We start from the raw sequence: 26,251 nt of genomic DNA on the forward strand, positions 1-26,251 counted from the left end.
ATGGGAGGGATCAGTGGGAGGGACGTGTATCTAACCGAGTGATGGGAATGCTGTCGGCTGCTCGGACCATCCAGGTAACTAGGGCTTCTCCTAACAGTGTCACAGACCTGGGGCTGTCACACACCTGGGAATTCTCCTGGCCCAGGCCGCTGGCTTATTTTTCTCCCACGAAGTGCGACGGATTCGGATTCATTTTTACACCCAGGATCCAAAGGCCAAATCACTTTTATGTGGGAAGCACTTCTGTTTTCAATCCAGGGGAAATTCAAAGCCCACCTTTAGCAATGCTTGAAAGAAAATGCACCTAATAATCACACCATATTTTCACTCCATCCAAAAAGTATGGTGGACTCTGTAGTAAACTGGGAAGTGCTCCCCCACGGAGCTGTCCACGGCCTCATCCCCAGAACCTATGAATCGCTTATCCTGTAAGTTAAAGAAGCTTTGCAGATGTGATTAGTTAAGGGATTATCCTTAAGGGATGAGGGGATTATCCTAGACCCCATGGGGGTGCCCAATGTAATCCTACCCTGTGGCCTCACAAGCAAGAAGCAGGAGGCGGAGAGAGAGGAGGTGTGATAACAGTCTTCAGGGATGGAGCCACAAACCAAGAAGTGTGGGCACCCTCTAGAAGCTGAAGAAGGGCAAGGGCAAGGGATGGATTCTCCCCTAGCGCTTCTGGAAGGAATTCGGCTCTGCTGACACCCTGATTTGAGCTCTATAAATCCATTTCTCCAGAACCATAGGATGACAGATTTGTGTGTGTGTGTGTGTGTGTGTGTGTGTGTGTGTGTGTTTTTAAGAGAGAGAAAGAGAGAGCATGCATGCACACAAGCAGGGGAGGGGCAGGAAGAGAGAATCCCAAGCAGGATCCTGGCTGTCAGTGCAGAGCCCGATGGGGGACTCGAACTCACCAACCATGAGATCATGACCTGAGCCGAGATCGAGTCAGACACTTAACCGACTGAGCCACCCAGATGTCCCCAGATTTGTGTTGTTTAGGCCACTCCATTTGCTTATTCCAGAAGCAATAAACCAATATAGACTCCAGCAGGCCCCTCCTCCCTCCCCCCTCGCAATGAGTGCTTTCGGCCAAGTGGCTCTAATGAACAAAGCCACAAGTTCTTGCTCCCAGGGGCCACAGTGATGCAACAGTTCCCTCTGGGTGAGACTCGGCCTGGATGAAGTCTCGGCTTGGTTTACTGGGTGCTTCGCATCTGGAGAGTTACTTCACCCTTCTGTGACTCAGTTGCCTTATCCATTAAATAGATTATAAAGAATATGGTCCTTAGAACAGTGCCTAGTACACAGTGAGCACATGATACATGGCAGCTATTACTGTTGTTACTGCTTTAATCGTGGAACTTAAAACCAAACCAGATCTCCCCAGTGCTTCAGCCCCACATGGCCCAGGAGGCCTGAGCCAGCTGGTATTTGTTCATGACCTTGCCATCTCCTCCCAGCTCCAGGCGCAGGGATGTCACGTCAAGCCCAAACTTGGCTGTGATGGGAGTACATACATCATAGAAACGAGCAAACACCACAAATCAGGGCTTAATCGCCATCTCCCCAGCCCACCTTGGCCCCTGATCATAGTTTCATCCCTTGCAGCATCAGGGTCATGAGAAAATGGCAGCCCATGTTTGTAAAATCAGTAGAAGTGCTCTCTCATCATGTAAAAAGCGGTTTTATTTTCCAGTTAAGACACCACTACAGTGGGCACCCGCTCTCAGCTTCCCCGTGTCGCCGGCACATCAGACCTGGCGGCCACAAGAGTGCACCCAAAGCCTGAAACAGCCCGTGGACTGAGCTGTGAAAAGGCAAGTCCGGGCCATCTCTCCCACCCCAAGGATCCCAAGCACACACACAGCCCTTTTCTCTGCCTTCCCGTGCTTCCCTGTGCGTGCTGGCTTCACATCCAGGGGCCACTCAGCTCTGGGATTCTTCGATTGGGACCTCATCAGAAAGAAACATACATAGGAGACAAAATCACCACCACTGCAGCATGACATCCAGTCTCAAGATTAAGGACCCAGGGAGAGAAACTGCCAATTCTTGGTTCTGCAAGGGCCCCTCATGTTCCTATACATCCTATGAGGTAGGCACCCCCTGTCTTCATTCCAGAAGTCTTTTCAAGGATGTTGGTGTAGTGAATGGTCTTTCTTGGGTGGTAAGCACAGTGTCTCTCTCTGGAGCCAAGGACAGGCAGGCTTACCTGTCATTGTAAGACTCGGGTTTCCTCTTGCAACGCAGCCTGCTGCATGCGCAGGGATCCCCTGGCCCTCTTCATGGGGCCCTAGAAGCATGCGGGCTCAGGGAGTCCGGGTAAATGCTGATAAGGTAAAACGCTGCTGAGGCACCTGGGTGGCTCAGTCAGTTAAGTGTCCAGCTCTTGATTTCGGCTCGGGTCACGATCCCAGGGTCTTGGGATCCAGCCCTGTGTTGGGCTCTGCACTGAGTGTGGAGCCTACTTAAGATTCTCTCTCTCGGCGTGCCTGGGGGAGGGGGCTCAGTCACTTAAAGGTCTGACTCTTGGTTTCAGCTCACGTAGTGATCTCACAGTTCATGAGTTCAAGCCTCGCGTTGGGCTCTGTGCTGAAGCTGTGGAGCCTGCTTAAGATTCTCTCTCCCTCTCTCTCTGTCCCTCCCCTGCTCTCTCTCTCTAAATAAGTTAATTTAAAAGAAAAGATTCCCTGACCCTCTTCTGTGCTCGCTTGTGCTCCCCCTTACCCCCAATAAAGAACACTCCTGTTGGTGCCGCATTAAGCTGTCCTTTGTCTCTGACCGAGGAGTCTCATAACTTCCAGCAGGATCATGACACCACGGCACACGCTACCTTATTAGCTCTTGGACCTTCCGTAGTTTTGACCCCTACGTTCCTTTAAGGATCCAGAGCCCCAAAAGAAGACCAAACACAGTTAGCAAAAAGCATCATCGGTGTACTGCACACACACAAAAGAAAACCCGTTAATCACCACCATGTTGGAGAGCACTTTAATAGGCTACAATTGATGCAGTTTATTGTCATGACATTTTGAATCATTTTATAGTAACAGTACAATTTTGAAGAGTTTTTTATTGTAAAAGAAGAGATACAGAGAAAAATAATTTCCCTGCAAGGTGAAATTTTCATACACTCTACAGAAATGTCCCACATCTGTCCAGTTCCAGCTCAGAACAACAGCTACTATGTTTCACTCATTTTATTCTATTACTTTTAAGACTGACTTCGAATCACCTGCAAGTTAGAACTCATTCCTGGCACAAAGGAATTCCTGGCGGACAGATCTGTGACTGGTGCATCCAGCAACACGGCTGGTTTTGGGGGGGGTCAAGTCTTGTACACGTGGTTTGCGAGGGAACCGGCAGACACCACGGCTGCCATACTTTCCCGCACATGGGAAATGCCATGCCTGCCAAGGATGGGGGTTCCAGATCATTCTCTCAGGTCCTGACATTTTTCCTTTTGTATGACTCAAGCCCATGGGAACAAGGTGATGGCGGCGGGTGACGGTGATCAGCACCCCTTACTGCATTCGCCGCCCAGGCCTCAACACTCAGCTGAACGAGGTTTTCACTTGGAGCGCTGGCCCCTCAGAGAGAGGGCAGACCCTGCTGCCATGTACAGGCAATGACCCAGACGGGATGAAATGCCCTTCCGTGATGAGAGATGAACAAATCACTCTACCCAGTGACAGGTAGGAGAGTGACATCGAGACAGACGATAGCAGGGCAAACTACATTATTGGTTTTTCTCAGGCCACCTCGGCAATTTCTGAACGGCCCTCGCTTGGGAAGGGGTGGGGGGGGGAGGGGGAGGAGAAAATTCTAATGGCAAAATAGAGCAGGGAAGGAGGCTGGAGGCTGGCTTTGGGGTCAGGAACCAAACCTTAATTTTCCTCATTTATCTAAAGCCCAAGAGCTATCTAGGGAACTCAGGAAGGGCTACCCGCTCTACCTTTTATTTTATTTTTTTAATGTTTTTTATTTCCAGGAGAGAGAGAGAGAGAGAGAGAGAGAGACAGCGTGAGCAGGGGAGGGTCAGAGAGAGAGGGAGTCACAGACTGAAACAGGCTCCAGGCTCTGAGCTGGCAGTCAGCACAGAGCCCGACGCGGGGCTCGAACCCACGAAACACGAGATCATGACCTAAGCGAAAGTCGGACGCTTAACCGACTAAGCCACCCAGGCGCCCCACCGCTCTATCTTTTAAAATAAATGTGTTCATCCTGGTCTACCAGGTGCTTGTATCTTCTTTCTAGGTGCCTATAAATTCAACCCCATTACAATTCTGTTTGGCTAACAGCTTACAGAATGTTTAACATAACCACGTAGGCGAACATCTCTTCACGATTTAGCACAAGAGCCCGAGAAACGGAGCTGGTGCAAGATTCCCACCGGTGCCCTCTCCAGGGCCCTGGACCAAGAGAACTTGCTGCTTGGCCTTCTAGGGTGCCTGGAAATTCTCTTACTGTTCTTCCTTAACAGTATAAAACACCACGTTTGCAGATGTCTCAATCACGTCCATCAAGGCCACTTAAAACGTTGCGTTTAAAAAATTAATCCCAAGGCTTTTTTTTTAAGTCATTAGTTACCCACTTTACAAACAAATCCCTGCTTCTGACAGTTTTCTCCACCGTTTGCTCCACTTGCATACAGAGCACAGGTGTGTGAAGGCCGGAGAGGTTTTGGCAAAGTTAAGAGACGTCGGCTGGCTTCATGTGCCCACCAGCCTTGCCAGAGCCGGGCTGGCGATTCTATGAGACATGAGGGTTTTGGCGCCAGGGTTCGCTCCCCCAGGCCGTCTGGAGCCTCTGCCTGTGGCCTGGGATCGATAAGAGCTCGCAGCCTGGGCCCAAGCGACATCTGACCAAAGGACTCTAGCAGGAAGAATTGAACAGAACTCGGAGGCAACTCAACGGTGCCAATTCTGTGCCTCTTGCAGCAACTGCGACCGAAAAGAGTCAAAACACTGCGTAGAAGGGGAGCTGTGCCCGCTGAAAAGTCCACGAGTCTCATGGGCCTCGGGCTCCAGTGACCACTCTCCGTGGCCCCTGACGCCCTGGGTGCGAGGCCGGGAGGGGGGGAGGGGGAGGTGGCGGCGAGCGGATGCCAGGGCAATGCTCCCAGACCGGCTGGCAGCAGAGGCACGACCGCCGCCCTCCCGCAGCCACACCCCTCCCCACGGGCTGAGGGGGCAAACGGCAGGCAACCTTCTTTTCTAAGTCTTTTACACCATCTTCTCATTGCAACACCAGGCAGACTGACGTCCGCCTCAGGAGGGTGACCCGCAGGGCCACCAACCGTGCTTCCGTGCTTCCGCAGCGCAGAGGCGGCCTTGAAGTCCTGCGCGCTGCGGCCCTCGCTCCGCCCTGGCCACCGGGGGCACCGGCTTGATGAAACGCAGCAGGCAGTAGCGCCCCCGTGCGGCCGGATCCACCCTCAGCCGACCTTCAGCTAAGACCGCAGCGCCCTGACCGGAGATGCCTCCCGCACCCACGAAGGCATCACCGAGCCCGGAGGGACGGCCGAGTCCCTCCTCCTGCAGTTTGGCGAAGCCCTGATCTGTGAGGTATTTCGTGCATGTGGAAGATTGAAAGCGGAAGAAAAACTATGAAAAACAAGAAAAGAAACAGACCGAAGCGGTGGACCTTCTGCGGGTTTCTTTGCGGCCCATGCCCGTGGAGAACGAATATGGTGAGTGTTCCTGTGGCACTCCGTCTCGTGCTGGCTAGAGATGCCACACACACACACACACACAGTCTCCGCGTGTACGAGGGGCCGGCTCTCAGCACGTGGGCAAGACTTCCCCGAACCCCCTGTGAAATGCGTTGCGACAGGCAGAGCTGTCCCCACGTGGGATCCTGAGACTTGCCTCTGCGGGAGCGACTCCAAAGTCCCAGACTCTCGAGAGCTCCAGAGAAAGACAGTGCAAACAGGAAGACAAAGGACGCCAGGCGCCCGCCCTGCGTTCTCGTCCCAGACACGCTCTGCTGTCGATCGGGACAAACGTCCGCCTGGGCTCCCAGCTGCCTGGCAGCGAGGGAGGGTTGCAGGAAGACCCAAAACTCTGTCGGCGTCCGGGGAGGCGAGGCCGGCTCGCTTGGTCCGAAACTCGGCTCCGGTTTCCCAAGGGAATTCTCCCTCGGGCACGGAGCATGGGTCACGGTTCCCTCTTGCCACAACGCAATTAAAATATGCAGCCACTCGACAGAAGAGCGGAGTCTCTGGGGCAGGAAGAAGTCTTAAATAATGCCGTGTGTGTGCGTGTTGGGGTGCAGGCTGCAGTCACGTTGTGTGCATGGACGTGGGGAGCGGGGGCTGTTGCTGGGCGGGTGTTTTCTGAACGGGCCACGGAAGGGGCCGAATGGACTGGCAGCAGAGTGATCCCCAGAGGATGCTGTGAAGTTCGCTCAGTGCAAGCTTTTCCCTCTAAGGCACGGACTGTTCCCAGAGGGGCGGGAGGGTCCTCGGGGTGTCACGCACCGAACACCTGCTAGAGTGTCTTCCTGAGTAAGCCGGTGAGGGCGGGGCGGCGGAGAAAGGCACTGGGAAAGTGGCACCTACCGGGCAGGGAGGGCTCACCTCCCCGGCTGAAGGAGAGGCGCCCCGCGCATCGGCAGGAACTTACCTGCCTGTCCCCACCCTGCCCTCCCACGCCGGGGGCCACCGGAATTAGCAGGCAGACGTCTGGCTTTGCAACGCTGGCTTCCCGAGGCCACCGCGAGGTCGGGAAGAGGCTCTGGCTAGAAGCGGTGCTGGTGGAGAGCTGCAGGGGAGGGGCTCTTCTCCAGTCTCTTGACGTGGCAGGAGTGACAGAAGAGGTGGTCTTCCAGGGGGTAGCAGCGGTGGCCGTCTTCGTCGTTGAGCTCCAGGCCGCAGTCCTGGGGGGGGGGGGGGGGGGGGGGGGGGGGCGAAGGGGGAGGCAAAAATGTCCAGGGGCTAGTAGAACGGAACAGAAGGATTGCCGAAGCCAGCGTCCCGGGAACCAGCAGAGGGCGCTGTGTGGTTCCGTGGTCCAGCCGAGGGGAGGTGCGGCAAGGCCCTAAGGCGCACTTGAACCGGGGCTGGCTGGAACTGAGAGGGGGCGTCGGGGCATGCCTACCCCGCGTTCCCAAGACGTAGGGCAGGACGTGAATGTCAGATGGCTCATGAAAAACCCCTTATGTCGATTACGTATTGAAATGACATTTTGGATATACCAGTTGAATAAAATATTGTAAGAGTGAATCCCCCGTTTCTTTTCATTTTTTATTTTTTAAACTTTAGAGAGAGAGAGAGACAGGGGGGCAGTAGGGCAAAGGGAGAGAGAGAACCTCAAGCAGGCTCCACGCTCAGCACGGAGCCTGATGCGGGATTCCATCCCATGACCCCGGGATCAGGACCTGAGCCCAAGTAAAGAGTCAGACATTCAACCGACTGAGCGCCCAGCGGCCCCTCTTTACTTTTTTAATGTGGCTACTAGAAAACAGAACTCCACACGCAACTTGACTTTGTGGCTCTCAGGTCCCTACGGGACAGCACGGCACTGACTATGTGGAGAAGACTATGAGTAAATGTCCCCAGGGCTGCCAGGTGAACTGGAGCCTCCCTCTGTCCCCCACCCCCTTCCCATTCACCCCGCGCACAGCGTCACACAGTAAATCTACTCTCCTTCCATGGCCGAATCCACTTAATCTTGGCTGAAATTCCACGGGCACTTAGAGTGTCTGCACCCTTCACAAGGGCGGGTGAGGAGGGAGCCCTGGCCTGCCTGGCGGTCACAAGGTGCCCGTGACTTGTTTAGCCCAGGTGTGATGCAAGGTAGAGAGGGGACAGACGAGCCCCAGAGGCACCTTCACACCAACCAGGGATATGTCTGTTTCCAAGTAGGGGTGGGTTTCTTCATGATTTCCAAGGCTCAGCTCAGAAAGGGGCTCTCAGCAGATGGGCCAGCCTCGAAGCTGGAGCGGGGTGCGTCTGTGCCCCAAATCACACAGCTACTTGACAATGTGGCACGTGAAGCCCACACTTCCCTCCTGCACGGTAGAGACGGGCTGGGGGAGCCTGCGCGGGGAGGCGCCTACCTCGCAGTGGTAACACTCCACGTGGAAGTCTCTGTCCATGGATACGACACGGATGGTCTCATCTGAGCCCTGGACGGAAGGAAAGTAAGAACAAGAGGCAGGTGGGGGACCCACGAGACTCCCAAGGTGACAAGCAGGGGGCCTCAGAAGAGCATAGCTCTGCAGTGAGGTCCCGCACCAGCCAGAAAAGGGATACCTTGGCCCAATGCGAGAGAAGGCAGGAGGCTTTCTGGAATGTCAGACTCAACGCTGGGAAAACCACCTACGTGGAGTGTGATGTTTTTTGAAAAAATGAATGAAAGGCAGGCTTTCTGCTCACCTTCTAATCTAGGCGTCACTATCAAGTCAAGGAGTTGGACGCCTGTGAGGTCAGATGGGACACAAGAAGGGCAGTGGGCGGGGAAGCGAGTTAACATGAAAGGGCCTTCTTGGTGAGGACAAACTGTGAGATCGTGACCTGAGCTAAAGTTGGACGCTTAACCCACTGAGCCCCCCAGGCGCCCCAGAAAGGACTTTCTCAAAGGTATAAGGACAGGACACAGATCTTGCAAGCGACCCCAGGGACGGATTCATGGCATGGAAGACGCCAGAAGTGGGTCTGCAAAAGCCTCTCACCTCAGGTGGAAGGATGGGAAGCCCACAGGCTGCGCACTTGGGGGCCAGCACCCTGCCGAGAGAAGCAGAGAAGCAATAAAGTGCGTATTGTGCTGTTTCCGGGAGGAAAGACCCTGGAGCCTTCCTCGGGCTGGGCTCCTGCCCGTCGCTGGTCAGGTGAACCCCTCCGCCCTCGCATCAGGACGGCCCTGCTCACCCTCTGGGCGGTGTCTCAGGAGTGTGCAACAAGCACATCGGGCCCTCTGCCCACAACCTGCTAGGGATGGGGGTTACCGGGTCGGCTTCCCTCACGGCGCCCCGCACAGGCCCAGGCAGAGAGAGGGTGGTGGCCACTGGCACCGGGTGGCTGCCTTTGGAAGTCAACTAAGGCTGGAGCCACCGGGCTTCCCAGATGCAGCCTGAGGCCTCGTGGGAATCTGACTATAGGGATCTCAGCTCCGGTTTTATCAGTAAACGCGATCTGTAACCGCTTGCTATCTGCACCGACATCAGCTGACCTCCCGACTGCACCGAGGGTACAAGCCTGCGGACGCGCCCAGGCAGGTGTCCGTCCACACTCGCGCGTGCGGCCCCTCCCCGCCCCATCCCTCCTCACTTGTGGTAGTCTCGGACACAGTAGATCTTGTTCTCGGAGTCCACGGTGAAGGGCACCCCGTCCAAACACTCGTTGCAGATGACGCAGCGGAAGCAGCCGGGGTGGTAGGACTTCCCGAGGGCCTGCAGGATCTGGGGGCAGACAGGGGAGAGGCCAGGGCTCAGCGGCGACGTGGGAGAAGGGGTGGGCGGCGGGAAGGAGAGGAACACGTCAGGCTGAGGCACCACGGGCGCAATCACACTGCCCGGCGTGAACTCATCCGAGATTCCCCTGGATCAAGGTCAAGAGATGGCGGGGGGGGGGGTAGGGGGGGGGGAGGCAAATCTAGGTAAATGCATCATCAGGAGGAAGCCAAACAGGACCCCGCTCCTGCACGTGACCCTCCAGAGGAGAGTTCAGGGGGCGCTTCCGCAGCTCTCTGCAGGAAATGGTGCGAAGCAGGGCCGCGGAAGGCTCCGTCCCAGATTTAGGAAGCAGCCAGCCCGTGGAAAGATGAAAGGAAATTCCACACAGAAATGGCAGAGCTCAGAAAAACCTCTTCATTCCTGCCTCCCCGGTGCCCCTTGTAAACGGCTTCCCCTCCGCAGAGGATAACCCATGAGCAGTGACTCGACCCGGATTATTTCAAATCCAAGCACAAGCAAAGCCTCTTTTGTTGCTGTTGTGTTTAAGCCCGAGACGGAGAGAAAGCGCCACAAGCCGTAGTGTCATTTGATCTGGCTGCGACGCCTGGAGTGGTAAGAGGCTGTCCGGGACCAGGACAGAGCTGGGACAGGCAAGGTAGGAGACACATGTGAGGACACCCCTGGTGGTGTCGGCCGGTGACCAAATCACCTCCCGGCAGAGCTGCCCGCCTCCAAACCCGTTGTGAGGTGACACAGAAGCGCCTTCCTATAAAGTCAGCGCATCTCACGGCGGGGTCCCTGGACCTGTAGTATCCGCGTCGCCCGGGAACTTGTTAAAAAACGTCCATTCCCAGGCCCCAGCCCAGCTCTCCAGGATCAGAAGCTCTAGGGCAAACCCGGGTGGTGTTTTCATACAATGATTCCAACACATGCTGAACTTTGAGAACCATTGGTTTGCCTTCCAACAAGTCTGGGTTTTTCTATAATTTGCAGCTGAAAGCATTTTTACCAACTCCATAGGAGATTCACTTCTGTGATCGCCCGCGCCACGAAACGTAGCACGAACGGCTGAACTACAGCACCCGGACGGATGCGAGGAGCGCCCCGACGGTCAGCAGCGCCCCGGAGGCAAGCCAAGCAGAATGCCTTCAACTAGGCAGCAGGAAGGGGGCTTAGGACTGCGGAAAACCTTGTCGGTGCACATGACACTGCAGGAAGGGTGTGCTCCAGAGCCCAATGCTTCCCCCTCCCAAGGCCAAGGCCACACCGGGCACGCTGCAGCCATGGGGGCAAGCTGGGGGCTTCGTGTGCCCTGACGGCTCAGCTTCCCAGCTTCCTCCTTCCCTCTGGTGAGTCACGAACCTTCGGGGCCCCTCTCAGTCTGCAGCAAGCTGCCAAAATGGGGAGAACGCCCAGCCGGGCATCCAAAGTCCACTTGGCAATCTGGACCTTAGAATGCACTTTGCTCCCAGGCTAATGCTGTCTTGGCAGAAGAGACTCTTAAATTAACTTAACCCACAATGTGCCCAAAGTGCACTCTGACTCACTGTGATCTTTCTTGTTACTGCGGGAAGATGCCCAGTTTTAGCCTGCAAGCTAGGAGTACTCCGCTGTGTTAAGGGGGCGGGTGAGGGGCACCAACGGGTTATAGGAGAGCCTGGACAACTGGCTGGTTCCCTTGGAGAACCAAGAATGGTGTCTGAAGGGATCTTTCTCTGCGTAAACGGTTCTGTTTCTAAAACAGGGGGTCCCTACCAGACAGGCATTCGCTAAAAGTATTCAAGTGGGAGAAAAGACCCTGCAAGGGCCCAGGTCCAACTTTGCGTCATCCTTGTGTGGAGAGATGATTCCAAAGCTTGTTCCTTCCCTCCCTGCATGCAAGGCTGGCCCTGGCTTCAAGAAGTGGAAGAGGAGAGGGGCGCCTGGGTGGCTCAGGTGGTTAAAGTCCGACTTCAGCTCAGGTCATGATCTCACCACTCGTGGGTTTGAGCCCCACGTCGGGCTCTGTGCTCACAGCTCAGAGCCTGGAGCCTGTTTCAGATTCTGTCTCTCCCCCTCTCTCTCTGCCCCTCCCCTGCTTTCTCTCTCCCTCTCTCTCAAAATAAATAAACTCAAAAAAAAAAAAAAAGGTGGAGGAGATTTTTCCCACCCTGTAAATTAAGATGGGCCTTGTGATGTTCTTTGAGGAACAGAAGGAGGAAGAAATGATGTTCGGAGATTTCTGAGCTGAGGACTTAAGAAGCCTGACAGCTTTCCTTCCTCTCTATAGAAGGGAAGTCGTCCAGCGAATGAGGTCAGTGGCCTCGGAGAGCAAGGCCTGGAGGGAAGAAGCCATCTTGGGCACTCAACTGTGATACCAGCTGAATGCAGCTGAATGAGTGACCCCAGCCAAGGCCACATGGAGCAGAAGAATCATTCCACTGAGCCCCGACTTAATTCTATGAATCACGATAAATAAATCACTGTTGTTTTAAAATTTCTTTTAATATTTTTGAGAGACAGAGAGAGCAAGCACATGTGAGCAGGGAAGGGTTAGAGAGAGAGGGAGACACAGAATCTGAAGCAGGCTCCAGGCTTTGAGCTGTCAGCACAGAGCCTGACACGGGGCTCAAACCCACAAACCTGAGCCGAAGTCGATGCTTAACCGACTGAGCCACCCAGATGCCCCAAATCACTGTTGTTTTAAACTACCATGTCATAGGTGGTTTGATACGCAACTCTGAGGCCCAGAGAAGGCTTAGGACGCCCAGAAGTAAAAATCAGGTATAATCACATTCATAACTTTGAACACTGTTGACCTCATGTGTGGTGGGTTTGTTAGAAAGACTCTAAACTCTCAAGGACAAATTCTCCTAACGAAAGAGAGCCCTGTGGAGACTGGCTGGCATCTGTAGGAGGTAGAGGTGAGGGTGTGGGCTCCTGCCTGCCTGCCCTGGGGAACTGGGTGGAGAGCCATGGCCCCCAGGGAGGTCTTGGCTACTAAGGAGGTCCCAGTTCTTTTTTTTTTTTTTTTAAATGTTTTATTTATTTCTAGGAGAGAGAGAGACAGCGTGAGTAGGGGAGGGTCAGAGAGAGAGGGAGTCACAGACTGAAACAGGCTCCAGGCTCCGAGCTGGCAGTCAGCACAGAGCCCAACACGGGGCACGAACCCACGAACCGCGAGATCATGACCTAAGCGAAAGTCGGACGCTTAACCGACTGAGCCACCCAGGCGCCCACGAGGTCCCAGTTCTCACAGGGGCTGAGCTCGGCTGTGCGGTGTCAGAGTCCAGACAACAGCAGGCTTCTCCTGAACACAAGGGCTCCAGTTCACCTCTGTGTTATCTATGTTAGCACAGAACCAGCAGAAACGAGTGCTTATGTCCACACAACACGCCTAAGAGGGTTCACGGCAGCTTTATTCACATACGACGTGAACAGGACCAGCAAAAGAGATCTGGGGCGACAGAGGTCAGAATAGAGGGGTCTTTGGAGGAGGGGGTTGGACTGGGAGGAAGACAAGAAGGAACTTTCTGGGGTGTGGGATGTGGGAACATCCACATTTTGACCTGGCTGGTGGTGGTTACACAGGTATATACGCATTTGTAAAACTTTATTCACCTGTACACTTCAGATATACACGCTTTACTGTATCAATTGCTTCTCAATAAAAAGGTTAAAAAAAAAAAAAGGCAATGATTAGCAATTCCTTTCTCCAGATGGAATTAATGGGTCAGCTTAGAGAGAGATTTAAGTCTTTCCAACTAAAAGAATATTGTACGGGCGCCTGGGTGGCCCAGGTGGTTGAGTGTCCAACTCTTGATTTCAGCTTAGCTCACGATTCCAGGGTCTTGGGATTGAGCCTGGCATCGGGCTCCATGCTGAGCATGGAGCCTGCTTAAAATTTTCTCTGTCTCTCTCTTAAATTAAAAAAAAAAATTTAATTTAAAAATTTAATAAAAAGAACATTGTATAATTTCTCCAGTGCTGAATAATTTGACCCCTCACACAAAGTATTCTGTACTTGTTAACCTCACAACCTTACCCAATAAGGAGACCAGGAAAGAAAAACTGTCCCCACTGAGGAGATAAGGATACTGAGGCCCAAGAGGAGCTCAGAGAGCCTTTGCTCTCTTAGAACTAAAGACAGGCTCCCCAAAACTCATCTTAGGAGTAGATGGAGCCCGGCAGAATGTGGGGGCAAACAATGGTGTTTACCCAGCTTTCCGTACCCAACTCCAAGGTAGATGACATCTGTCATTTGGCGTCTCACCCAGGACACCACAAGGACCACAGAAAATCAGAGGTAGGCCGGTGTGATCCCAGTGGCCCAGAGGAAAGAACATCATCAGAAACACAGCATTGTGTGGACTGCATGGCTAAGGATGCTAGCCAGTCAAGGTCAACAACGTGGTTCCCCTAGAGGAGGCAGAGCTGTGTTGCACAGGGTCTTTTCTTTAAAAAAAAAAAAAAAAAAACAGATGCGACCACAAATCAGGGTAGGAAACACAGTTCTCAACTATTGGTTTTTTCTTTTCTGTGACTGATCCCCTTACCCCATGCCATCCTCTTGCTTGGCTGATCCCACTGACTCACCATGTCCATGATCAGATGGCCACACAGAAAACACCTGTCGGCAGATTGCTGGAACCCGGAGTACTGCAGAGGAGACAGGCAGGAAAGGTAAACCCATTGGGGCACAGATGGCTCAGCCACTTGGCCACCAGTCACGAGGACAACAAGGAACTTTGCAGAGAGATGTGTCCTTCTCGGCCAGAATCTGTCCTTTCTCAGAGCACAGCATGGTGTGGGAGGAGTCATGAAACCCCCGCACCACAGAGCCATCACTAATACTAATACCACTCACCCCAACAACCGCTGCGTCTGGGCACCCACAGCATGCCAGGCTCTGTCTCTAAGCGAGTGCTTCTCAAAGAGGAGTCCCTGACATCACCTGGGAACTTGTGAGACATGCAAACTCGGGCTCTGGGGTGGGACCTGGTGATCTGCGATTTCAAAAAGCCTGGTAGGGGGCTCTGATGCAGGTCAAGCCTGACGCCAGCGCTCTAGTCCTTAAAACAGTTCTTGAAACAAAGCGTGTATCATGCCATTTCTCAGATGAAAATAAGAGAAGCTCAGAGAAGGTAAGTGACCTGCACAGGGTCACACAGCCTATAAGGGGTAAGCATAGGATTCAAATTCGAGTCTGGTTCTGGTTGGAAAGCCAATGCCTTCAGTTTCAAAGAAACTTGGTAAAGACTCTGACTGACTTTTCCAACACACACGCACACACACACGCGCACAGCTGGAAGGGGGCAAGCAAGCAGCCAAGGGGAAGAGACACAAGGCGGGCCCCGGACCACACAGCTACACACGGGCTTCGAACCCTGGAGATGCGGCACCTGGGCAGGCTGGGTGACACGTGGGTAGCGCGGCTCAGCCACACTGACTTTGGGAAGCTAAGCAGGGTTCAGAGAGGCCGTGGTGGCACGAGGGTCAATGCCTGGCCACATCCTGGGAGAGGCGGGATGCTGCCCACAGACAGCACATAGGATGCCAAGTAGCGAGGGCCCGAACCCCGGTCTGGAAGTTTGGGTGGGGGGCAGAAATGAGCAGAGCACAGGAGGACGGGCCAAGGGACCCTAAGTCCCTTCCAAGCACAGAGCTCTTGTGGTTTGTCCCTTGCTTTGGGAACAAGGGCCACCCTGGGCATCTACAGAGGGAAAGTCGGGACCCCCTTTCTCTGGCAGCGCTCAGCTCCCCACCAGCACGGGAGGGACCCCAGAGAGAAACCACACTCTTCTACCCCTGGTCTGGGCCTCCCCGCAGGCTACCCCCGCCCCCACACTCTGTCTGGACTTGGGGCAGGAGAAGTTCGGGGAACAAACTCACCAGGAAATCTTCCTCACAAAACACTTTGCCGTTGACGAAATAAAAGGCTTTTCCTCTCAGCTTCCGGCCTGAGGAGAAAACACAAAGGTGGCTACGTGGTAAAAAAGGAAGAACAAAGGCAAAACAAATGTCACCTATCGATAACAGTCCGTGATTACTGAAAGCCGCCATGTTGATGGGCAGGCTGAGGCCAGAAGCCCAGGCCACTGGCGGGTGCTGAGTGGCGGGGCCACCAGCGCTACCTTGGGGCTTGTCCCACACCTTCTTCCCCCGATTCCTCCCCAGCAGGACATTGGACCGGATGGCGGATGGTGGAGGCGCACTCAGTGGGGGTACAGGTAACAGTCTTTGTGGAGCCGGTTCCCACAGGTGTTTGGGACATTATCTTTGTTTGACATGTTCTCCAGGAATGTTGGTGACAACCTATCAGGAAAGTCCTATAAATTCATCAACTTTTTTTTTTTATGTTTATCTATTTTTGAGAGAGAGAGTGCAAGCAGGGGAGGGGAAGAAAGCCCGATGTGGGACTCGAACTCACAAACCACGAGATCATGACCAGAGCCAAAGTCGAACGCTTCACCGATGGAGCCACCCAGGCGCCCCCACTGCTCAACTTTATTTTCCTTATTTTTGTATATCTTTTCATTTTTTCGACTACAAAAAACACACATTGTTGGATAGATAATGATTTTTCCTGTTTCCTCCTGATTTAAATGGAGGAGGAGGAGTGGGAAAACTAGAAAGCACCCCAGGCTCCTTAGATGTCACTTTACAGTTTCCATAAAGCTAGGAACAGCATACTTTATCAATTCCATTGACCCCTTATGAAAAAATACAAAGGGTCCCAGGTTCAAGGTTAAGCAGGAGCACCTTTACGGGAGACCCTGGGTCTGGGATTTGGCCGCATCCTCAGATCTGAGAATGCCGCCAGCACCAGGCACGAAGCACACACGATAGACTCTGTGGAAGTGTTCAAAAACTGAATGAAGTCTATACTGGTGGAATGATGCCCCTGGGAGCCGGGGTCCACAACGTGACAGCAAAGTCACCAATGTCACAAACAGTAACAGTGCTTGAGACAGGGACATGACCTTGATAAACTGCCGAGTGCCCTTGCCTGGGACTCACAGAGCAAGCACAGAGCACCAGGCGACCAAGACAAGCCTGGTGATGTCGACCTGTTGGAATTTAGAGAGGACTTGGGGAGTACCGATGCAGAGAAAAAGTCACAAAAAAGGAAATACGTTTAACTACAAAAGCAAAACCTCCAGACAGATTAAAGACCTCAGTGTGAAAAAAAGGTATTGTAAGAAAACGTGAGAAAATGCAGGGTACCTGGGTGGCTCTACCAGTTGAGCATCTGACTTCAGCTCAGGTCACAATCTCACGTTTGTGGACTCGAGCCCCGCGTTGGGCTCTGTGCTGACAGCTCAGAGCCTGAAGTCTGCTTCAGATTCTGTCTCCCTCTCTCTCTGCCCCTCCCCCACTCATATTCTGTCTATCAAAAATAAACAAATGTTGAAAAAAATGTTTTAAAGAATTTTTTAATGCTCTGAATATCTGTTGCACTCCTTGGGGTTACAATGTAGTTTCAACTCAGCCTCATGTAAGGAGGGCTTACCAACGGTCTAACGGAAGGCAATAAATGCTTCAGTGTAAGAAATAAAAGGGAGGGCAGGCTGGAGGCCAGAAGATGGCTACAACACATATAACAAGGCACTAGTATCTAAAACATAAAGAACACCAACCGACCAAGACAACCCAATAGAAAAAATGAGCAGAGAAGAAGCAGCGAAGGTGAGAGAGGAGAAAATCTGTTAAACTCTAGGCAGTAACTGTTTTAAAAGATGTTCAATCCCACCAGCAATCAGGATGTGCAAACCATAATGAGATGCCATCTCATTCCCAGATGGGCTAAACTCGCTAAGCCTGACAGTACTGAGTCTTTTTTTTTTTAATGTTTATTTTATCTATTTTGAGAGAGAGAGAGTGTATGCACATGAGCTAGGGAGGGGCAAAGAGAGAGAGGGAGGGAGAGAGAAGAGAATCCTAAGCAGGCTCCACACTGTCAGCGCAGAGCCCGACACAGGGCTTGAACCCACAACCACGAGATCGCGACCTGAGTGGAGATCAAGAGTCGGACGCTTAACTGACCGAGGCACCCCCTGACAGTACAGAGTCTTGATGAAGGTGTGGGGACAACAGGAAGCCTTTCACGCTGCTGGTGGGAGAGCCAGTTGGCATAAGCCCTCTGGCAAAAATTTGATAAACACATCAAAGAAGGGCACCCCAGGGGCTCAGTCTGTTAAGTGTCCGACGTCAGCTCAGGTCACGATCTCATGGTTCGTGAGTTCAAGTCCCACAGCGGCCTCTGTGCTAACAGCACAAAGCCTGGACCTGTTTTGGATTCTGTGTCTCCCTCTCTCTCAGTCCCTCCCCCACTCATGCTCTATCTCTCTCTCAAAAAATGAATAAACACTTTAAAAATTAAAAAAAAAAAAGAAAGGAGACAAAATGACAACATAGAAATGTCTGTGCATTCTGGATAGTGGGTAAATAAAGGTTATTTCCTACTGTACTCTCCCGTAGTTTTGAAACTGTATGGAAAACACACACACACACACACACACACACACACACACACACACACACCTTCTTTAGGTGAAATACTATAAGCCAAAAGCAAATGACAAACCAGAGCAAACATCTGCATAGTCGGACACAAAACAACTGACTCCAATATGCAAATAAGTCAACAGTGCAATATAAAAAAATAGGCAAAGAATGAGGACATTCTCTCTCTTTCAACTTCTCTCGTGATTAAACTGTGCAAATGAGAAGAACACACCACGGGTGGTCTGTCAGACTTGTGGCAAAGGTTAAAAATACTGCCCAGCATCTGTACTGACATTGAAGACACTCTCTGCTCTGTGAGGGTCAGGAGAAATCAGAATGAGCTTTGAAGAGAAAGTTTGGTATTAAATATCGATGGAACTGAGAACAGCTCAGATCATTTTGACTCGAAAATTCTACTGCAGGAATGTATCCTAAGGAAACAATCAGAGTTGGACTGCTGAAAGGATCTTCATCTCAACCTTACTTAAAACAGGGTAAAAAAAATGAGCATCAAGCAAACATCGAATTCCTATTAAATAATTTACAGCATTTATACGATTATGGGGCTATAAATGAAGACTGTTTTAAAAACGGACTTGATGACAGAGAGTGAGTGTTAAAATACTTTAAAAGGGGGTATACGGGTACCTGGGTGGCTCAGACAGTTAAGCATCTGACTTCAGCTCAGGTCATGATCTTGAAGTTTGTGCGTTCGAGCCTTGTGTCGGGCTCTGTGCTGACAGCTAAGAGCCTAGAACCTGCTTCGGATTCTGGGTCTCCTCTCTCTGCTCCTCCCCCACTCATAGTCTCTCTCTCTCTCTCAAAATTAAACATAAAATTTTTTTGTAAATAAGTAAATAAAAGTATAAAAGTGTGTGTGTGTATGTGTGTGTGTGTGTGTGTGTGTGTACAGACAGGAAACACAGGCTCACACACCTATATGATCACAAAATTACATGTCTGTTCATACATATGAGATGTATACCAGATGTTAATAGTCATTATCTTTGGGTATAGAAAATGGGTGATTTTTAGTTTTTTTTTCTTGCAATGACTATATGTTAATTTTCATAGCCTGACACAAGTTGTAATGGGTGAGGGAGTGTGAAAAGAGCAATGGGATATATGCTAGAAGGCCGCAATGCAAGTCTTTGGCCCTCCACACCTTCTCTCCTGTCCTTCCCTCAAAGTTAGTTACCCTCATGTCTAGAAGGTTCTAGAACCTTCACAAATGTTTCTTGGCTCTGCAAAACTAGCACTTATAGCTAAATGATTCCAGGGTTCACTAACAGAACTCCCTTTATAGCCATGGAGGTTCATTTTCATCATTTTACTTACTTGTAACTTTCCCCTCTATAACAACATTCTAGAGAATTCAAAATTTTACAAAGGAAAATGATAACTAACTAGAGTATCCCCTCTTGATTTTTTGTCTCCACCAGGGACCTGGGTGAGAGCCTCCAGTCCCTCCCTGGCAACCAAGGCGACAAGAAGGACACAAAGAGCCCACCACAAAGTAAGGCGATGGCCACACTGTCCGACCGCAAGTGAAGTCCAAGTCCAGCCTGGTGAGTGGGGCTCCCTTGTTTTGCCACCCCTGGGTTCTGAGAGGAAAAGAGGCAAAGCTGTAGGTCCCAGTGCAGCCCCTGAAGAGAGCACGGGGCCATCTGGAAACGGCACAGGACTTCCCAGACAGAGATGAGGCTTCGGGTCCAAGGCAGAGAACACCGAGCTCTGATTCCAAGAATGGGGTCCCAGAAGTTCTAAGGAGTCTGGGCTGGGAATTAACTTTTTGTTTTAATAGAGTGCATGTTACCTCTGTTCCAAAAATCAGAGAGGAAGATTATTAAACAGGCCAGAGCACTGAGCGCTCTAGTGTTCTAAGAAACACAAATCAAACGAGAGCTTTCTCGCTTATAACATCAACAAAGATTTTTTTAAATGACCGCAGTTGTTTATGACTGCTGTCCCTGCACATTTCTGTCAGCTACTGAAGAGCTGTAAAATGACAAACTCCCCCTTCCACCCCTCTAAAGTCTAAACTCTAAACTCTAAAATGTTTCTTTCTGACTCACTGTGGTTGTCTGGGACTTAGCTTAAGGAAAGAATCAGAAATGTGAACAAATATTTACTTAGGTCTAAATTGGAAACCATAGCAGAAATGATTACATAAAACAGTATATCTAAATGTTGCCATATTACGTAGTTATTTAAAATGCCATTCAAATAAGTGTTACAGTGATACTGGCAAATGCTTATACTATAGAAGGTTACTCAAAATTCATTAGTAAATGAAAAAATGCAAGCTAGACAACTGTATGCACAGTGCAATTCCATTTCAGTAACTTATACACACACACACTGATATACAAAAGAGAAAAACCCAAAAGACTGTGTGCTAAAAGTGGTTGGCACTGGTAGACAGTATTACAGGTAAATTGCACTTTCTTAAAAAAAAACATTTTTTAAGTTTATTTATTTATTTTGAGACAGACAGAGACATCACAAGCAGGGGAGGGGCAGAGAGACAGAGAATCCCAAGCTGGCTCTGTGCTGCCAGTGCAAAGCGGGACGTGGGGCTCAAACCCATGAACTATGGGATCACGACCTGAGCCAAAACCAAGAGTCGGACGTTCAACTGACTGAGCCACCCAGGTGCCCTTGCACTTTCAATCGTATCATTATTTAAACTGATCCAGTACTATGTAGCAGTGGTACGCTGTACTGAGGGGAATTTCTCTCACTTCTTTATACATTTCAATATTTGAAATTTTTTTCTAGTATTAGGGACACTGGTAGATGATATTAGAATTTCACTTTTTGGTTTTATACGCTTTTATATTACGTTTTTCTAGAATTATGTATTCAATAATTTGAAAAACAATACTTTAATTGTTAAAAGAAACCCCGGATGTAATAACATGAAAAATACTAAAGCAAGATCTAAAAATTGTGTATCTCAACTACGTAAAGAAGAAATTCAAAGAAAAAAAAGACTGGAAAAAAAATCGGCCCCAAGCAACAGTGCCTCTGGTGGACACACATGGTATCTGCATGGTTGTGGGGAGGAGAAGGTATTTGCTAATTGTCTGCTTCTTTACACTTTCCTATGCTTCGTCAAACTTTTGATAATAAGCAGATAGGACTTTAATCAACCTTTACAAAAACCTGCCAGGCTGGCTAGATAAATACTGTTGTCACCAGTGCCCTGAGAAGTCCCATGTCCAGACCCCAGGGGCCAAAGGAAAGGCTTAAATTAGGCTGCATCTGCTTCGTCTTTATTCCAAAATAATAGTAATAATAATAATAATGCTACTTATTATTCATTTTTAACAATAAATTTATTATTATTATTATTATTATTATTGAGGGGGCACCTTGGTGGCTGTGTCAGTTAAGTGTCCGACTCTTGATTTCAGCTCAGGTCATGGTCTCACAGTTTGGGAAATCGAGCCCCACGTTGGGCTCTGTGCTGAAAGTGCAGAGCCTGCTTGGGATTGTCTCTCTCTCTCTCTCTCTCTCTCTCAAAATAAATAAACTCTAAAAACAATCTTAAAATGAGGCCTCCCCCACGGGAAAACAGTGGGGTCCTAGTTTGTTCTGAAGGATTCAAACTCCACTCTTACCTCAGTTTTATTTTTTTATTTTTTTAATTTTTTTTTCATTTATTTCTAGGAGAGAGAGAGAGAGGGACAGCGTGAGCAGGGGAGGGTCAGAGAGAGAGGAAGTCACAGACTGAAACAGGCTCCAGGCTCTGAGCTGGCAGTCAGCACAGAGCCCGACGCAGGGCTCGAACCCACGAACTGCGAGATCATGACCTAAGCGAAAGTCGGACGCTTAACTGACTAAGCCACCCAGGCGCCCCACTTACCTCAGTTTTAAAAGGCCATCTAAGGTTAGAAACTAGGTCCCACACCACATTAGGTTGTATTTGATCAGTAGGAGAAAAAAACAAAAAACCTTAACATCTGTCGACTGCCTTCTAGGTTTCAAGTACCATATTTAGAACTTTTCTATAGTAACAAGTTTCAGAAATGTTTAACATTGCCACATGTCACCATGTCATCAGCCCCCTTTCTGTCCTTGTCCTATGCCATGCCTTCTACAGAGAAGTGCATGGAGCGCCCCCTGTAGGCTGCAGGAAGCATCAAGGCATTCGTGCAGGACGAGGCAGAAATCACACTCCACGCATCAGCCCCGTGGAGCGGTGCACACATGTGGGAATTCGTTATCCTCAGGAATCGCTGGGAAGGACACCCTGAGATCACGCCCCAACTTTCCGGGTTTCCTTTTCTTGTTATTTATTTATTTTGAGAGAGAGACAGAGTAAGCATGAGCAGGAGAGGGACAGAGAGAGAGGGAGAGAATCCCAAGCAGGCTCCAAGCTGTCAGCACGGAGCCCAATGTGGGGCTTGAAGCCACAAACCGTGAGATCATGACCTGAGCCCAAAACGAAGAGTCGGACGCTTAATGGACTGAGCCACCCAGGCTTTTCTCTTCATAAGAATGGGACACAGGTGGGATAAACGTTACCTCCATTTCACACATGCTGAGGCTCACAGAGGTCAGTGAGCAGGACGGGAGCTCAGGTGTGTCTGGCTCTGAAGAGCATGTCTGTCCCACAGTGCCATGAGGCCGCCCCGTGAGCCACACGTAGAATCCACTTTCTCTCTTCCTACCAGGGAATGGAGAAGGGAATTCTCTCTTTTTTTTTAAGTTTATTTATTTAAGTAATCTCTGTACCCAACATGGAGCTCGAACTCACGACCCCGAGACCAAGAGCCACGTGCTTTACCAGCCGAACCAGCCAGGCACTCCAGGAATTTTCACGTTTTAAAGCACTCTCTGCGTACTGGGCCTTTCACCTACATTGTATCTCGCTTCATTGTGGACAATTCCGTAAAAACCCCTTGTGGCGGCCCCCCTGTGGCTACACTGTATGTGGTGAGTGGCTCCCATCTTCCAGTGTGAGCACAGCGAGGGGAGGGGACGGTGGGGCCAGGCAGGGAAAGTAACCTTGAGGCCGAATCACTCCGGATCTGGCCAACGACACAGACACCAGCTAACCTGGAAATTCCTGGACTCCCTCACCGTCCGCCAAATCCCATCCGGGTGCAGGAGCCAGGGCCCGCTGCCGTGCACGCTGGAGCGGCCAGCCACCACTAGGTGGCACCAGACCGCAGGCAGGGCTTGCGTCGTGGTCACTCAGTCATCAGCCGCACCGGGACCTGTACCGAAGGCTGTTTACCCTACCTTGTTTATGCAGCAGCCAAATCAGTCCAGCAAACGCCCGCCTGCGTGGCTACAAGGAGGTATGAGTTGGGACTTGAACCCGGCTCTCTGGCACAAAGCCAGCAAGCACACTTCCCACCACACTATACTCTGCTTGTCCCCACCGGAGAATCTCTCCGGGTGCCAGTGTGGCTCAGTCACTTAAGTGTCTGACTTGATTCAGGCTCAGGTCACGATCTCATGGTTGGTGCGTTTGAGCCCCATAATAAGTTCCGGGGTCATACCACAGAGGCTGCTTGGGACCCTGTCCCCCTCTCTCTGCCCCTCCCCTATGTGTTTGCTCTCTTTCTCGCTCTCTCTCTCTCTCTCAAAAATAAATAAATGTTTAAAACACTTTTTTAGGGGTGCCTGGGTGGCTCAGTGGGTTAAGTGTCCGATTTCGGCTCAGGTCATGATCTCACGGTCTATGGGTTCGAGCCCTGCATCGGGCTCTGTGCTGAGAGCTCAGAGCCTGGAGCCTGTTTCAGATTCTGTGTCTCCCTCTCTCCCTGCCCCTCCCCTGCTCATGCTCTGTCTCTCTCTGTCTGAAAAATAAATAAACGTTAAAAAATTAAAAAAAAATTTTTTTAAATGGGGCACCTGCATGGCTCAGTCAGTTGAGTGTGTCTGACTTCAGTCCAGTTCTCACAGTTTGTCCATGATCTCACAGTTTGCAGGTTCAAGCCCTGGAACCTGCTTATGATTCTGTGTCTCTTTCTTTCTCTGTCCCTCCCCCTCTCAAAAATAAACTTTTATTTAAAAAAAAAAACAAAACAAAGGTGTATCTCTCCAACTGGGACAGGGGCATCTCCTGGCCTTCCCAAGCACACCTCTTCCTCACTCCACTGCCCTGTGTGGGGAATGAGCTCCATGGTCCTCGCTCACTCCCTGCAGCGACACAAGCCTGGAGGTGCGACAGCAAGGAGCCAGGAGTGGCTGTGTCGGTGCTCACACAGACAGAGGACAAGGTGGAATGGTCGAGGGCCTTCCTTCCAAGCCTGGCATACTCAACCCCCTGGTGGGTTTGCTAACACACAGACTGCCGAGCCCCACCCCCGGAGACGCGATGGAGCAGGTCTGGGAGGGGCCTGAGAAGGCGCCCTTCCCACAGGATGCTGCAGGCGCTGGTTCACGGACCACACTTTGAGAACCGCTCCGACAGGGGCTGCCCCGCGCTGCTCTCCGAACCAGCATTTCCACCTAACGTGACTCATCCTGCTCAAAGGAAAAAAGTATTAAAATCGAGGCTATTCCTGAACCATGAGCGACAAAAACTGTGAGGAGGAAGGCAGGTCAGTGCTACATCTTTATAATTCTGGTTTCAGAACCCTCCTGCCTCTGGACAAGGTATTCCTCACACCAGGAAATGTGTAGGGAGGTGAACACCAACATCATACCAAATAAACAGTTTTCCCAGAGCTTTAGAAGAGTCCAAATTGCTCTTTATTTTTCAGTCACAACAATAGGTTACAGAATACTGACGAATAAGTGTACAAACCCGTCAAAAAGCGACTTCCTACTGACAGTGAATGGATATTTTATATTTGCCTTCAGGGCCCCCTTCAGCTGAAAAGAGAAAAATGTGGATGAAGCCAGTGTAGCAGGCGGCCATTTGACCTGACAAATAAAACCAAACATTCTTCCTTCCGTCCAGAAATAGAAACGGCTTGTGTATTCTGGAAAAGTAATTGGCCCTTAGCTGGAAGCCTTCATCACAAATTTCAGTTTCCAAAACACCTCCCTGAAAAGTAAAAAGGCAAGATTTTCCTGACAGTAAGAGGAGTTCCCTGAAAAATGGGAAGTAACATGAGCAACTGTGGAGATTCCGTTTTTATTGCAAACATTAGCCACTGTTTAGATTTTATTTGTATTGTGCTGCCCCAAGACGGTAACTTTTTTTTTAGTTTTTTTTTTTTTTAACGTTTACTTATTTTTGAGAGAGAGAGAGCGTGAGCAGGGGAGGGTCAGAGAGTGAGGGAGACATAGAATCTGAAGCAGGCTCCAGGCTCTGAGCTAGCTGTCAACACAGAGCCCGACGCGGGGCTCGAACCCACGAACAGTGACATCATGACCTGAGCCAAAGTCGAAGCTGGAAGCTCCACTGATTGAGCCACCCAGGCACCACCCCCCCAATACAGTAACTTCTACCAGTGCTATGTGGCTATTCATATGTAAATATAAGGTAATTAAAATAAAATAACATTTAAAATTCAGTTCAAGTACTTGAAGGAGAACATTCCAAGTATCAGAGGACCACTGTGACCAGGGCAGCTCTGGAACATTTTTGCTTTATCTTGAGAAATTTTTCCTGATATACTTCTTCAAACACCTTCCTCCAGAACAGGTTAACTCTTCATTTGAATTGCTAATACCAGCCAAGTGAGAAACAAATCAAATTGGTTCGGTGCGGATGAACCGATCAACCTGGATTTCCTAGGCTGGCATAGCCTCAGTGGGCCAAGGAAAGAGGCAGAAAGTGGCAGGAAAATAGCAAAGCACCCAGGGGAAGGTCGTTGTCTTGGCCACTTTCCCAGAAAGGAGAGGGTGGCCAGTCACCTGACCCCGGGGGTTCCTTGGTGTTATGGAGAGGACCCAATAGGGGATCGCCAGGCGGAGCCCAACGCGGTGTTGACTCATCCTGAGTGTTTAGCCTAAGTCACTGTTGGCAGAGGGACCCCATCAGGACCTTCAGTTTCCTCAGCAGAAACCTGCCTGAGCTACAAATCTCATCCGCCCCCATCTCTCTCTGCCCAAACCCTCCAGCTCACTCCTTCCTTCTCAGTTCACCTGCGTTAAAAAGCCAGGTTTCAATTCCATCCGTCAGGCTTATTTTCTTGGAAAATACAACAGTGTGGGAAGCTGAAACATCAAATCCAAGCTGCAATCTACTTCGTCAAATTGTTGCAAGTTTTTCCAAGTGGTCTCAATTTCTGCACTTCTCTCCCTACTGGCCACGCTGCCAGAGGCCACGCTCCGGGTAGACTCACTCCACAACCCGATCCTCTTCTCACTGGCTGCTCCCAAGTCTTTGCTCTTTTTTTCCTTATAGTTTTACCAATCCATTCTCTTTTTTGTTTTCCATTCCTACCACTCC

The 26,251-nt window shown here is 50.6% G+C and overlaps 1 protein-coding gene across 2 annotated transcripts in view; it reads right to left on the reverse strand.

Annotated features, from left to right (window-relative positions):
- Positions 1-4,204: 4,204 nt before the first annotated feature.
- LIMD1 (LIM domain containing 1) overlaps positions 4,205-26,251 on the reverse strand; it is a 73,695-nt gene continuing 51,648 nt past the window's right edge. The window contains exons 3-8 of one of the 2 annotated variants that reach the window (XM_039228199.1): positions 15,271-15,338; positions 13,975-14,037; positions 9,275-9,405; positions 8,680-8,731; positions 8,065-8,133; positions 4,205-6,882 (exon numbers count right to left, since the gene is read on the reverse strand). In XM_039228199.1, coding sequence (XP_039084130.1) covers positions 6,745-6,882; positions 8,065-8,133; positions 8,680-8,731; positions 9,275-9,405; positions 13,975-14,037; positions 15,271-15,338 — 521 coding nt within the window. In that variant the 3' untranslated portion in view covers positions 4,205-6,744. The remainder of the gene's footprint in view (positions 6,883-8,064; positions 8,134-8,679; positions 8,732-9,274; positions 9,406-13,974; positions 14,038-15,270; positions 15,339-26,251) is intronic. The other variant, XM_039228201.1, reaches the window with a different exon arrangement.

The sequence above is a fragment of the Hyaena hyaena genome, unplaced genomic scaffold (genome assembly GCF_003009895.1).
Source record: "Hyaena hyaena isolate Hyena2069 unplaced genomic scaffold, ASM300989v1 scaffold_30, whole genome shotgun sequence".
NCBI classification, from domain to species: domain Eukaryota; kingdom Metazoa; phylum Chordata; class Mammalia; order Carnivora; family Hyaenidae; genus Hyaena; species Hyaena hyaena.